The 14,889-nt window shown below is 48.9% G+C and overlaps 1 protein-coding gene across 4 annotated transcripts in view; it reads left to right on the top strand.

Annotated features, from left to right (window-relative positions):
* The window catches only part of DGKG (diacylglycerol kinase gamma), a 161,357-nt gene that overhangs the window by 62,302 nt on the left and 84,166 nt on the right, over window positions 1–14,889 (top strand). For 3 of the 4 annotated variants that reach the window (XM_029214535.1, XM_029214537.1, XM_029214538.1), the window contains 4 exons: window positions 543–617; window positions 3,197–3,282; window positions 7,816–7,905; window positions 9,989–10,149. In XM_029214535.1, coding sequence (XP_029070368.1) covers window positions 543–617; window positions 3,197–3,282; window positions 7,816–7,905; window positions 9,989–10,149 — 412 coding nt within the window. The remainder of the gene's footprint in view (window positions 1–542; window positions 618–3,196; window positions 3,283–7,815; window positions 7,906–9,988; window positions 10,150–14,889) is intronic. The other variant, XM_029214536.1, reaches the window with a different exon arrangement.

A 14,889-nucleotide genomic window follows, 5' to 3' on the forward strand; every position in this document is an offset into this window, starting at 1 on the left:
CAAGCTGGAGCCTTGAAACCAAGCCTAGATGTGGTCACTGCCCCCAGCCCTCCTCTGCCCCAACCCCACGTCCTGCGTGTCCTCCTGATCCCAGGGTTTGGGGGACCTTTCCATAGAGGGTCCCTTGGTGCCTTTGTCTAGCCCACAAAGAGCAGAATCATTCTACCTAGAACATACGGAACATTTGGGAGAAGGTCTCCATGAAGGAGAAGGCTTTAGGAGAATGGAAATTCTGTTCTCCGGGTTGCTCTGTCCTGTCCTCTGTGCAAGGGGTGCTACTCCTGGGGTTGGACACTAGAGTGCTGGATGGTGGGGAAGACCTTGAAATGGGGTGAGGGCATGGGTGAGGCCAGCCAGACCTGGGACTTCAGGGTCTGCAGGGCCTGCATGCACTCTTCTCCCCTCTTGGGTATAAATGCACCCACGTTCCCACCATCAATGGGCTGCAGAGGTACTTGCCCTCCTGTGACTTCTCACAATGACATTCCCCTTCTCTGTCTCAGCCTCTCTCTCTCTCTCTCTCTTTCTTTTTTTTTCCATAGAATTCTTCGGAAATTCCACTATCTGCTCAACCCCAAACAAGTTTTCAACCTGGACAATGGGGGGCCTACTCCAGGGTATGGAGATACGATCTTCACTTCTTATTTCTCCCCCGCGCCCTTAGATCTCTAAAGAAGCTAGCTTTGGGGGGTCACGTTTTTTTTTGTCTCTTTCATCGGTGGACTTGTCCTTCTTGCCATTTCACTCCTTTTCTCTTCTTTTCCTCATATCTACTCTTACTTCCTCCTGGAGATACTCAGGACCACCCATTATGGCTAACTCTGGGAAGCAGCCTCCTGTACTTTATCCCAGAAAAAGTTGTTGATTTTGTAAGAGGGAGAAATTGCATATGTCATTTGTTGGCTTGACAAGAAGGGCGGGCTGGTAGATTACTTTAACTTACTTGCAAGGCCATATTAGCTGGTATCTTCATACTGAATTATCAGGGAGAAGGAAAGAGTTTTCTTACCACTGTCTGTCTGTGTTTCAGAAATCTGTACAGCTGACTTAGAGCTCCACTGCGTGTTCTGTTGTGGGGGCCTTTAAGGATCAAGACAATTGGTTGTTCAATGAAATCACTTTTTTCCTGAATCATCCAAGTTAGACGTTGTTAAGGTCCTCCCGGCCCTTTTCCTCCTGTCATTTGCCTGTTGGCCATTTCCCTGCTCACCAGCAAAGTGTCAAGGAGACGGGGAACGATGAGAGGAGACAAGGCAGCCCCTCTGCAGCTCAACCCAAGGTCTACGGGAGGAGCTGGTCCTTGTGCTGGTGGCGGACATGATGAGCCCTGTAATCAGAGGCCCCTCCAGCATTAGGGCTGGAAGGTACCCAAGGACTGGTACCTTCTTACCAGCCAGAGACAGTGCACTAGAGACGTCTGCCAGCCAGCCCAAAGCTATCTCAGTGCCAGGTCCTCAGACTTGCACCTGCTAGGCTGGGCTTTCCAACACACAGCTGCTTTGCCCAACATCTGAACCTGCATTTCTACTCTGGGCTCAGCAAGACCTTAATAGGGGCTGGAGTAAGGACTCTAAAAAGGAACTCTGTCCCTGTCTTTGGTTTGACACAAAGCTATTATTAATGGCAGCGTTGGTGCAAGACCCACTAAAGGGGAAAGAAGCATGAATGTAGATTCAGCACCTCTGCCGTGACTTACCTGTAAAACTGACTTCAAAATAGAGCCCACCCGTACGGCTGCACGTACCATCACGGTCACCGTGGTTGCCAGTTACTGCTCCACTGTGACTTGTGACTGAGCAGCAGCCCACAAATACCTTTACCAGCCGGCTCTCTTTTAGGGCATTTTAATACTTGAATACAGACAGTACTCACTTAACTGCATCTATTCTCAATTGGTTTTGCCCAGGATGACAAGCCTGGTGGCTACTTCTAGAGCCACTGTGCCCTGAGTATCTCTCTGTGCTGTACATGTCAGCCTGTAATGAGACAGGCTGTCTAGCTGAAGGGAGCCTCCATTAAGAGCCCACTTCATACAGGAGAGCAGAGTTCTGCAAGAGAAAGAGAGGGAAGGGGATGTTAATTTGCCCATGCATACATTGGTGACTCAGAAGGGGTCTTCTCAGATCACCATGCAGGGCAAAGAGGAAATACTGAGCTTCAGCTTCTCAAGCCCCACCTCAAGGCCTCCACAGGTCGTGTCTGTGCTAAAGCAGAGGTTCTTAACCTTTTTTGCACCAGGAGCCTATCTGGCAGTCTGATGAAGTCTACGGACCACTTCTTAATATTAAGATAATATTTTTTAATGTATAAAATGAAATACATAGGAGTAACAGGGAAACTCATTATATTGAAAAGAACAGTTATCAAAAGGTTAAAAAACAAATTTGTGATAGGAGAATATATGTGATTTACTAAGACATTATATACCAAGTTCCAGAGACAGGTCTAATAGCTACTGTAAGTTAAAAGCAGCGATGAGCAGAAGTGATGTAAAATATCTGCCACAGCTGTGGTAAAACATCAAAATACCTGTGATTTCGGCCGCTTAACAAAGTCACAGGCATTGTTAATACCTCTGTGATTTGTGGCCTACATACATAATTGAAGGAAATGCTAATTTTCACCTAGAGCTTTAGGGAAGTTAAGAGTGTAACATTTTCTTCCAGTTCGTGGCCCTCTGGCTTCTACTCCCAGACCCCTTAGATATGCACTTCAGGTTAAGAGCCCTGCTCTAAAGGGTTAAGACCCCCGAGGGGAGATGGTGCTCACTCCACTTAGGTCTGGGTGGGATGAGGATCCAGCCAGCTCAGTGCATCTGACTTAAAGGGGAGGTCGTGAGGACAGAGCAGGTGAGAGAGCTGGAGAGGAGTCAGAATGCTGGGGGTTAGTTGTATCAGTGCCAAAATAAGGAAACTACGGACTCCTCTGCCTAAATCATAGAGAATTTCTAAAAAACCATTTTCTGTGTTGAATGTTGAGTCAGCATCTCCTTATACAAAGATGGCTCCATGGGATTCATACTCAATGGCATTGCTTAGTTAAGTTCTGGTTTCATAACATTAAGTGACCCTTTCAACCCCAAAAGGAATCAAGGTCATAACATACTCCCAGGGAAGGGAGCGGTCGGGGGACTCTGACTCAAGGAGTGTCAAAGGTCAGCCTGTAAACAAAACCATTTTGGCCTTTCTACTTCCAGACTCAACTTTTTCCGTGATACTCCAGACTTCCGTGTCTTGGCCTGCGGAGGAGATGGGACAGTTGGCTGGATTTTGGATTGCATTGGTAAGAATGGGCTGGAAGGGCTTTTGCAGTTGACTTAAAATAAATATATTTAAAGTCAGAGGAAGGCAATCAACAAGAAAGAGAAACAGAGCCATGTTTTGTTCATCCTTGTTTCTACTCTTGGACCAGTGCTTGCCTAAATATTTGCTCTGGGTGGAAAAAAGAATAAAAGAAGATAATGGAAGGATTCCCACTGGTGCAGATGTAACAGCTTAGTTTCAGGCCTTGCTTCATAAATAGCTGTCATGGCCGGGCTTTAGGTAGTTGCAGGACAGGCCAGATGGGGGGTTGCAGGGAAAGGAGCAGGGCTGGGACTCCAGGCAGGTCCAGGGCGCTGGATAAAGGCCAAAGAACTAAGCACTGATTCATAGCCCGGGGCAAGACACCTTGAGAGGAACATCTGCAGCTGGAGCCCAGAAAGCGCACCTAGAAAGCACAGATGAATGCAAGCAAAGAAGCGCCACGGTGGGCTGTGTCCAATAGGCCGAGATCCAAACGGCTATAGGGAGGGTAGGGAGGGCCCAGGCTGGGTATCAGGAGGCCTGGCTCTAGTCCAGGTCTGCCTGGATCTGTGGGTCCTTGGACACAGCACCACCAGTAAATGGTGGAAAATGATTCTGAAATTCTCGGACAAGGGGTATATTCAAGATCTAACCCTGGAGCACCCAGATGAACACTGGGACATGGGACATAAGCATAGGAAAGCAGCCAGGGGTATTGCTGGGGAGGGCGGTCATCAAAGTCCGAGATGACCCAGAGCAACAAGCCCTGCACTGCTTTGGTCTTTTTGTCCTTCATTCCCCGAATCCTAGCTGTGCACCTCCAGGTGCCCAGCGCCCCTCAAGGCACTGGTGATGCAGCAGTGAGCAGAGGACGAATATCCCACCCTCACGGAGTTTCCTTTCTAGAGGGAAGAGACAGGCAATAAACAAAGAAATAAGTGAAACATACAGTGTGTTGGAAGGTGATAAAAAACAGCAGAAAAGCGGGAAAGGGAGCTCGGCGGAGGGAGTGGGGTTGCAATCTAAGACCAGGTGGTTCCGAAGGCCGTGAGGAGCAGATGACATTTGCATGGAGACCTGGAGGAGGGTGAGCCTTGCGGATACCTGAGGGTGGAAGGAACAGCAAATACAAAGGCCCTGAGGAAGGAGCAGGCCAGGCTGCCAAAGGCAGTGGGAAGGCTGCAGACCGTGCCTGGCGTGTAGTGCGTGAGGGTAGAGTGGCAGGGGATAAAGCAGAGATAATGCAGGGCCAAGTCACTAGGACATGTAGGACATTATACGGAATGTGGCTTTCATACTGGGAAGGTCCCAAGATGCTGGATGGTTTTCAGCAAAGCAGGGACACAACAGATTACAGAAACAGAAAAGGGTGGAAGCTGGCAGAGCAGTTAGGAGGCTCCTGCAGTAATCCAAGGAGGGGGACTGTGCCATGGACCACAGTAGTGACAGAGGAGGTGGTGAGAAGGAGTCAGATATCTTTTGAAGGTGGAGCCTGCAAGATTTGCCGACAGACTTCATGTGGGAGATGAGGGAAAGGAAGGAGTCAAGGATGGGCCAGAATAGACCCTGAACAGGGTGGAGAAGCCTGGGCCCCCAGGGGTCGTAAGCAGACCACCTGGAGGAGGGGGGACCGGCACCCCGCACACCTGCCACATCTACTCCCCCACAGGCACTTTGGTTTCCATGGACACAGCCCTGCCAAGCAGCCACCCACGCTCTCCTGTCACCTCGGGCTCTGGAGTTGTTTGTGGGAGGAGGGAGGCGTCCTCTGGGAGCCGAGGAAGGAGAAGCTGATCAGCAGGGGGTGGATGGCTGCAGTACCTGGAGCTGCTCACACGGGTCCCTCTCCATCGGGAAGGAGAAAGTAGGCTTTGCTGATAAGTTTTATAAAATTCAGCTACAGAGGACACAGGTGATATACGCTGCCCAGAACAGGAAGGTCATGTGAGGTGATCTGCTTTTTCACAGGTTAGTGGCCCAAAGATTAAAAAACAAGGGTAAAAGGAGTAACTGCACAGTTTTCATTCATTCAAGAGAGAGAGGCTGAAGCCCTTGTTCTGAGCTCTCCGCCGCCCCATTTCGGTCCCCTCTCTGATGTGCTGTCCTGCTACAGCCAGAGTGGTCATTCCTGAATGTCAGTGGGGTTGTGATGTGTGCAGAGCACATCAGTGGCTTCCCAGGATTCTTAGATAAAGATAAAAGCTCTTCAGATGCTCCACAGGGCCCTAAGTGGTCTAGCAACTGCCCAGCCAGCCTCATTTCCTACCGCCATCCTCTCCCTCTAGACCCAGACACCCAGTCCCTCTCTCAGACCCTTGAAGGCACCAGTGTCCCTTCTACCACAGGGCCTGTCTGTTCTGCTCCCCTGGCCTTTGCTTGGTCTGCTTCTACTTCAGATTTCAGCTAAAGTGTGGCTTCTTCAGGGAAGCCTTCCCTGATAACTCATTACAGGACCACACTCCTTTCCTTCCCAGTATGAATCTGAAATTATGCATCATTTCTATGAAGACCTTGTTAATAGCTGTCTCTCCCTCTCAACTGTAGGTACCATGAGAGCCGGAGCCATGGCTTTTTTGCCTGCTATTAGAGCCAGAGCACCTAACACGGCACCTAGGCCTTCAGTAAATATGTGTGGAGATACTATGGTGAATGAGATATAGCTCCCCAAGGGAGGTTACAGGGCATTTGGGGAACAAACAAGTAGTCAGTTACAAGACAGTGTGATGAGATCGCCCCTGGTACTAAAGAAACACTCTGGAGAGGAACCAGGTCCAGACTAGGGCAACCAGGGAGGGCTCTGTGCTGAGCAACAGAGAGCTTGTGGTTTAAGGCCCTGAAAGCACTTCAGCAAGGTTGACATGTCGAGTGGGAGGCAGGACATGAGAAGGATGAGGCTAGAGAGAAAGGCAGAGCCAGGAAGGGCTTTGCTGCGCGCTAAGGGGTGGTGGGAGCCATGGCAGAAGGGAAAGCGGTGGACTAGTGTGATCAGGCTCATGGTTCAAGGATTTCCTGCCTGGGTAGAAGTGTGGCGAACACACTGGAGGCTGAGAAGGCAGAGAGGAGGCTGCTGCAGCAATAGCAGTGGGAGGGAATCATACCGTACCAGAACTCAACCATCACCACAGGATGGAGAGGAGAGATTGCTTGGAGAGCTATTAAGGGGATAGCATATAGAAATTGATGTGTAAATGGATGTGGGACAGCGTATAGAAATTGGTGTGTGAAGGAAAAATCTAGAATGACATCCATGTTTCTAGCCTCAACACTGTGAGGATGGTTGATCTGCTGGGATGGGAACCACAGAAGAAGGGGCAGACCTAAGCAAACAAGGGCCTTCCAGGCAAAGGGAAGAGCACATGCAAAGGCAGGGAGGCATAAACATGGACTGTGTGTTCTGGGAAGATGAGAGAGTCCACTGATTTACTCCCTCTCAACCCTCTTGGTGGCAGTCTCAGCCCTGAGTCTTGCCTAAGCTCAGCCACTGCCGGCATGAGTCTGATTACCTGGGGCATCTATGAACACCTGTTCTGCTGGGGCAGCCCTAGCATGAGCTTCACGCAGGATTCTGATTCTTGCATCACTCCCCACTCAACCCCCAGCCATGCTTCCCAATCACATCCCTCACATCCTCCCCCGGCACCTGGTGCACTGAGGTTTATGTAAGTGGTGTCCTCCGGAGCCCGGTGGGTGTCTGGCTTCCTTCAACTTTTCCAGCTCAGCCAGCATGCTGCTGTAGACCTACAGCCAGATTAAAACATACATGTTCTGATGTGCTTTCTCTAACAGTTCAGTCTGATGCTCCTTTACAACCATCATGGGAGACAGGATTAGGAATCGGTGTGTTTGCAGGTCTGGGAGGTGGTGGAAGTGGCAAACTGGTACCCGGGTGCCAAATAACACCTGGGGGTTTTGCTTATTAGACACAGTGTTATTTTTAAGCTTCTGAGCCTGAATGACTTGAGACGAGCGAGGCATCTTCAGTTTTCCAAGTGCCCCACCATTTTCTGATATCTCAGACCCACCTGTTTTACTATTCATGCACCTGCCTGGCCTCTGAAGAAAGGAGGAGCATGGACTTGGAGCCACAGAGATCTGGGTTTGGATCCTGGCTATGGAATGACTTTCTCTCTGTGAACCTCCATTTCTTCATCCATGAGAATGATAATACCTTGCAGGGTCTGTCTGAAGGATAAATGGGGTAAATGGTACTTATCATTAAAGATTAAAACTGTGCAAACTAATGTTTTTGAGCTATATGCTTCACCCCAAAGGAAAGAATTAGGATGAAATGAGGATAAACAGGTGAAAGTTACAGGGAGACAGATTTAACTCAATTTGAAAGATTCCTTTGCAGTGGTTAACACACTGCAGATGGAAAAGATGGCTTTAGGAAGTAGTCAGTTCCCCATCAGGAGAAGAATTCAAACAGTGCTATGGAGGGCTTCAAGCATTAGATCAGGGATAACTAGACAACTTGAGCCTTCTATAATCACATGGCATATGGTTCTCTCTTCCTCTTCATGGGTTGCAGATAAGGCCAACTTCGCAAAGCATCCACCCGTGGCTGTCCTGCCTCTTGGAACGGGAAATGACCTGGCCCGCTGTCTCCGCTGGGGAGGGGGTGAGTCTGCATGGGAGAGGCCTTACCCTGGAGATGAGTGCTCCAATCTACAGGGAGGCTCTGCAGAGCTAGGCTGAACTTCCCTCTTAGGGATCACATTCCACGGAGTAATACTCAACTCTGGGATCATCTCTACTCCACACTTTTTCTTTAACCTCCATTCCATGCCGACACCTGTGTCCACCCCTCACTAGATTTACTGTCAGCCTGAAACTCAGCTTCGAGTCTGCCTCCCCCAGTAGAACAAGTCAACTTCAGGGTAGAATCTCCTTTGTCTCCCCTCCAGGGTTCATCCCAGTAGGGCTCACTTAGGGATTTTTCTGCATGAAATTCCCCCTCTCCAAATTATTGATCTTCTGAATTAGGATTCAGAATGCAGACCGAAAAGCCACTTTGCCAGCTACTAGGGGCGTCCAGATCATCTTAGGGCCCCATGGCCAGGGGCCCTCATTTTGAAATTCACCGAAGGGGGGAACTCAGAATGGTAGCCAGCTCACAGTGCAATGGGCAGGAGCTAAGGAGAACCTTGCAAACTGCAACAGCCCCTGTGGAGCTGGGCGTGCTCCAGAGAGTGGAGAGGTTCAGGTCAGCACACGGAACAGACAGGTCAGCCTAGCAGGCAGAATTGGGGTGAGACTCCACGTGGCGGATCAATTCCGAGCGTGATCCAAGACCAGGCCAGCAGCGGTCAGTGTGCGTGCTTGGAGGGCAGGGGCAGAGCAAGCAGGAGCCAGCCCTAGAAGGAAGTTGGCAGGCGTGGGCAGAGCTCCCAGGGTCCTCAACCACACACTGGGCTAGGGAAGGACCCTCTGTTCAAGAGGGGACAGGCAGACTTGTAGCCCCACGCTCTGGGCATCTAGGCAGCATAGCGAGGCACACATTTCACACAGCCTTGTGCTCCCAGATAGCATCAAGGCCCTCAGCTCCCTTGTTGGTATCATTGCTGTCTTGTGAGGCATCCCCTAAGGAGCGGACTAGAGCCCTGACAACTTGAAAATACTCTTCAGGGTTGTCCCAAAGGTAAGCAGGAACATAGAAGTGTTATTTGAAAGAAAAGATTGTCTCTCCCACTAACTTCTCACTTACAGTTCACTTGCTACATTAATCTTCTATTGCTACTGTGTAATAGTAACAAATGATTATAAACATAGAGGCTTAAAACATCCATTTATCAGCTCACAGTCCTGTAGGTCAGAAGTCCTGGAACAGCGTGACTGGGTCTTCTGCTCAGGGCCTCACGGGGTAGAATCAGGGCACTGAACAGGCTGCGCTCCTCTCTGAAGACTCTGGGGGAAGAATTTGTTTCTAAATTCATTCAGGTTGTTGGCCAAATTCAGTTCTTTGTGGTTGTAGAACTGAGGTCCCTGTCTCCTTGCTGGTTGTCAGCTGGGACCACTCTTAGATCCTAGAGGCCTCCCGTGTTCCTTGGCCGATGGATCCCTCCATCTTCAAAGCTGGCAGAAGAGAATCCCCCTTCCTTCCAATCCCTCTCAAGCTTCAAATCTATTTCTTAAGGGAAAGCCCAGTCTTTCTAAGGACGCACCTGATTAGGTCAGATCCACTCAGGATAATTTCACTTTCTTGAAGTCAGCTGTGCCATGTAATATACCAAATCATGACCGTGACTACCCCATCTTATCCACAGGTCCTGGGGGTTTGCTGGGTATATATACCCCGGGGGCAGGAAATGTGGGGACCATCTTAAAATTCTGCCTACGGTGCTGTCCATCTCCATCATGACACAGTCCTGGAACAGATCCTTAGTTCTCCCATGTGCAGCTTCCCAACCATCCAGCCCACCAATTCCCCAAGGCTCACTTCAGCTACACAGGCCTGCCCATCTTTGGCCAGCACCCAGCCCTACCCCTGTTACTCTGGCTTCCAGATCACCCCAGCTTCTTTCTAATACTCCATATTGTCCTCTCCTTCTCTGTGGCCCAGGGAACCCGAGTGGCTCTGGCCCACAGACACACTGGGGAGTCTCCTGGCCCCAGATGCCCAAGGGGCTCCTTGCCCTGACTGTTGCATCAGCAACAACTTAGCCTTTCTGCTCTGGGGGTAAATGCAGTGCTGTGCTCCACAGGTTATGAAGGGGGCAGCCTGACAAAAATCCTGAAGGACATTGAGCAGAGCCCCTTGGTGATGCTGGACCGCTGGCATCTGGAAGTCATCCCCAGAGAGGAGGTGGAGAATGGGGACCAGGTCCCGTACAACATCATGAACAACTACTTCTCCATCGGCGTGGTGAGTTGGCCAGGGATGGCTTTTCTGAACGGGAGACAAGTGCCCGGGTGGGCAGGAAGGGTTCTAGTCTTCCACTGTCCCCTCTGGGTCCCTATTCTTTACCTATCCCGGCTGCCCCCAGGCTCGACTCAAGTCCAGGCATCCTTGCATCTGGCCTGGGCATGGACATCCTGATCGCACCAAGCCCCGCCCATGATTATGGAGGAAGCTCCTGCCCCTATCATTCAAAAGACAGCACATTTTTCAAAAGACCTATTTACCCTTTGGATAGTTTGAAGTAGTTAAAGAAAAGCGACACCAAGAAATAACCAAGGGCTGAGGTCAGAAGGAGACTCTCAGGTGAGCTTCCAGAATTGGAAATTCTGATCCTCCAGGGAAGACGTTGTCTCAAGCTGGCTCTACTGGCTTAGCTCTCAGAATTCCATCTCTCCTGTTCTCTCCCCTCATCCCAGCCCCACTCCCCACAGTCCAAGTGCTCATAAGCCTCTGGGGCATCTCCTCCTGGCTGACCCCTCAGGCTGAGCTCTGTGTTCCCCCTGATGCTCCCACAGTCCTCTGTGCTCACCTCTGCCTTAGATTGAAGGGGTTGTTTTAATGTGCCTGTCTCAGCCCTCCTGAAACACACACACATGCACGTACACATGCACGCACCCATACACATACACACACAGACACAGACGGTAGAAGGACAGCACCATGTTCCTCTTTCTCCCCTAGCTCCCATCACATGTAGCACAGCTCAGTTGGTTTGCTTTGTTGAACTCAGCTTCTGGTCCAAAGTGCATGGGGTGGACACTGCTGCCCAAACTGTTGGGGACAGCACTGGGGAGAAAAGTTATCGATCATTTCCATAAATAGAACTGGGGTTTGGGAGGAAGGTGAAACAAAGATACTAGCATTTATTGAGCACCTACTGTGTGCTCTCCATGGTGCTAGACTTTAGTCCTCACAGCAATCCTGCAGGTATTATTGTCCCCACCATCCGCATGTTACAGATGAAGCCTCAGGACACCGGGCGAGGAAGTGCACACACACTGTACCTTGCTCCGAAGCCAGGTTCCTTCCTTTCTGCTTCCCTGTCTTGGGAATTATGCTGCCCAGTTTCATATGCACATAAGCCCCTCCAGACCAAGACTGTGTGATCATCTCAATCATAACCTGTGCCTCTTTTGCAAATGTTGGTGGTTTAAAAAAAGGAAAGAAAAAGAGAAATGATCGGTAGCTTGAGGGAAGAGCAGGGTTAAGGAAAGGGTTTTGTTTTTTAATAAGAAAACTAAAAGGAGAACCGTGAAAGAGAAAAGGAAGAATAATAATACCTTATATTTATGGGATTTAAAATTTACCATATTCACAGATATTTTGATTCTTATGATTACGCTGGAGGGCAGTACTACCTCCGCTCTGTAAGTGAGGAAATAGAGGATTAGACTAAGGGATTTGCCTTCGTTTTCTGACTCCCAATGCCGCCCTCTTTTTCTATTACTAAAACAGAAGAGAGAGGCATTGCTGGACCCGTGATCAGGCTCTGAGAGGATGGGGGCGCTGGACGAGAAACATATTCAGGGGTCTCTGCTGTCCTGATATGGTTTATCTCCCCAGCTCCCCTGCCCTCATGGGGGAAGACGTCTTTCCCTAGCACCCTCCAGCTCCTTCCCCAGTGACCTAGGCAGACCTCTCCCTCCTTTTCTTGGCTCAAAAGCCCCTCTACTTTGGGACCACCTGCTCAGGTTCCACTTCACGCAGTCTTCAGCTTCTGCAAATCAGACTTGACTGACAGGTCTGGTGTTCGGGGGGTCAGAGGACTTCTGGAGCACGGGCTTCCCATCTTTACAGTGTGACAGAAACTCGTGTCCTTTTTCCTAAACCAGAGAATAACTTACTGATATGTACTGAGTACCTAATGCACACCAGGCACAGTGTCCCTATTGGTGGGTATAGCCCTTGCCCTTTTACATTTTGTAAGAAGGATCTGTAGCTTAGAAAGATAGAGACCAGTCCAAGCTGGTGAGTGATAGAGCCGGGAATCACTAGAGTCGAGTTCCAGTGCCCACCTAGCTATGGACCCTGAGCCATGCAGCCTCTGCACAGCCCTCCATCTCCATGCTGCCGAATGCAGCAGCATTGGGTGGGGAGGCGGGCCTTAAAATTTAGTGCGTGATGGCTCGCCTATACCCCACCTGTACCCTTTGTCAGAAATGCAGATTCCAGCCCTGTGACAGATCCTGATTCATATTGATTCAGTTGGTCCGGGCAAGGTCTGGGAATTTGCATTTTTAACAAGCCCCTGAGATAATTCTGATACAGACAGTCCCAATCAAGTCCTCAGTGAGTGAAGACAACCCATTAGAACAGAGAAGGATGGTCAAAGGAAGTGGTTCTTCACAGGAGCAGAACCCAGATCTGAAGTAGATGACAGAGAGAAAAGATAGAAAGGAGGGGAAAGCAGCACCTGTAAGCCACGGGCCAGAAGTGAAAGCTGAGCCGCAAGACTGGGTGATCTGCCTGGGAGCGTCTAGATGGCAGGTTACACCCACGGCTGCCTTCAGAGTCCTCAGCTGCAAGTCTTTCTTAACATGCCCAGCTCTGGCTGCCAGAAAAAACAGGATTCCTAAGGCCTTCCTGTCCATCTGTGCCAAGCGCCATATGCAAAAAATGACATTCACTTAGTATTGCTGACCAAATGGATGACCATGCCGAAAAGGAAGATACAACTTCCCCTCAACTAGATAACCAAGCCCTAACCCCAAAAGCCAAAACTGAGCATGGTTTTAATTCATTCTTACAAATAAGATGGAAGTGGGTGGGGGGATGGGAGGGAGGGAGGGAGGAAAAGAAGGAAAGAATACAGACTAATTGTCCCCCAAGGAAATGCATAGAGGGACTTCCCTGGCAGTCCAGTGATTAAGACTCCACGCTTCCACTTCAGGGGACTCGGGTTCTATCCCTGGTCGGGGAACTAAGATATCCCACATGCTGCATGGTTCGGCAAAAAAAAAAAAAAAAAAAAGGAAATGCATAGGAACAGATTCTCCATTTCTTTCAGCGGTCAAGATATTTATTTGCCCTGGGCTGACCTATAATAATCCAATCGGTTCATCTTTCAAATTATGAAGAACTTCACAAAATCTTTCTGTTTTTTTTCATATACCTTTAGCTTGTGCGTGTTTAATATTTTATTGCAAAGCAGTGAAGAACCAGGATTGTTTTTATCTCACTGGTGTACCCTTAGCCTTGTCTCAATAAAATGCTTGCAGGGTTTGTGTGCTCACTCTTTAAAAGCTGGAAAGGGAAATTCTTGAGAAAACAAGTAGCCAACATGTAACCCTAAGAGAATCTGGGGCTGACATTTGCAGAAGCTCTTGCTCCCTATTTGACTTCCCAAACTTTGTAAGAGGAGAAGTAGTATGTAAACCAACCCCCACTTTTACTTCCTTAAGATGATTAGAGTCGGACTCCTTTGGCAAAGAGAGCTGCAGTCTTCGCCTCTTTTGGAGGACCTGGAATATCTTACTGATATCAGATGTCTGCTGCCCTGCACCTGTAAAGGTGGTGACAATGACCGCTGCCATGGTGTCCCCAGGTGGTAAAGAATTCACCCTGATGAGTTCACTTACTCCTCTTCGTGCCAATAGAACCCATTTAATAGATGGAAGGATAAGCAGGGCAGACTCCTACCCTAATGAGAGAGTGACAAGGGCCTCACTGTCACCACATTCCCATCACCCACAAGACACACCAGCTCCCCACCAACGAAGAGCTGAGATTGTTGGCCTTCTCAGCCCTGAGACCTGATAACACCCACTGGCAGGAGATTTTAAACACAGTCATTCAGGACGCTACTTCCTCTGACTTCTCTGGCCTCCTCATCCCTGCTCTTTATTTTTGGATTTGCAGAAATGTCAGGATGGCCAGGTATCAGTGACAGGAAGTTTGGGACTGCAAAATAATTCCTGTGGTATGTGTAATTCTGAACACCTCAAAGGCTCTGCTTTCACTGAGCCTTAACGGGATGAGTAAACAGCTAATCCCTTGAGTCAATGAAATCTATTTCTGATGCTAGGGGAACCCAGGGGCCAAGGAGAGGCCAGAGTCATTACACTAACCCACACATCATCTTCTACCTGACATTCTGTACTTATTAGACTTTAAGTTTCCACAGTGGTAGACCCATTAGGGAATTTGTCAGAAAGTCATCATTTCCCTGCAGCTTTTAAATTCCTTCAGCCTCAGGTTCTTGTCTGTCACGTATGAGAGCCAGGAAGGTACTTGAACAATGGGCCGGGCCCCACTGAGAGGTGTCTTGGACAAGGGGTCTACACTCTTTTTCATTCCCCAATCTGCTGTCATTTTTCAGAACAAGCCAAATTCCAAATAATGTGTCTTATTTTCTCCTTTCTGTTTTTTTTATCTCCATAGATTGCCAAAGTGACTTAGACCTACATTGTCCAATATGGTAGCCATTAGCCACATGTGGCTATTGTGTACCTGACATGGGGTTACTCTAAGTTGAGAGATGCTATAAGTATAAAGTACACATCAAATTTCAAAAATGTAGTCTGAATGAATTTTAAATATCTCAGTGATTTTTAGATTAACTACATGTTGTAGTGATAATATTTGTGAATTGAAGTGTATTATTAAAATTAATTCCATCTGTTTCTTTCCACTTATTTTTTTTTTTTTTTTTTTTGTGGTACGTGGGCCTCTCACTGCTGTGGCCTCTCCCTTTGCGGAGCACAG

Source organism: Monodon monoceros, unplaced genomic scaffold (assembly GCF_005190385.1).
Source record: "Monodon monoceros isolate NGI ecotype Baffin Bay Population unplaced genomic scaffold, NGI_Narwhal_1 Super_Scaffold_11, whole genome shotgun sequence".
Taxonomy (NCBI): domain Eukaryota; kingdom Metazoa; phylum Chordata; class Mammalia; order Artiodactyla; family Monodontidae; genus Monodon; species Monodon monoceros.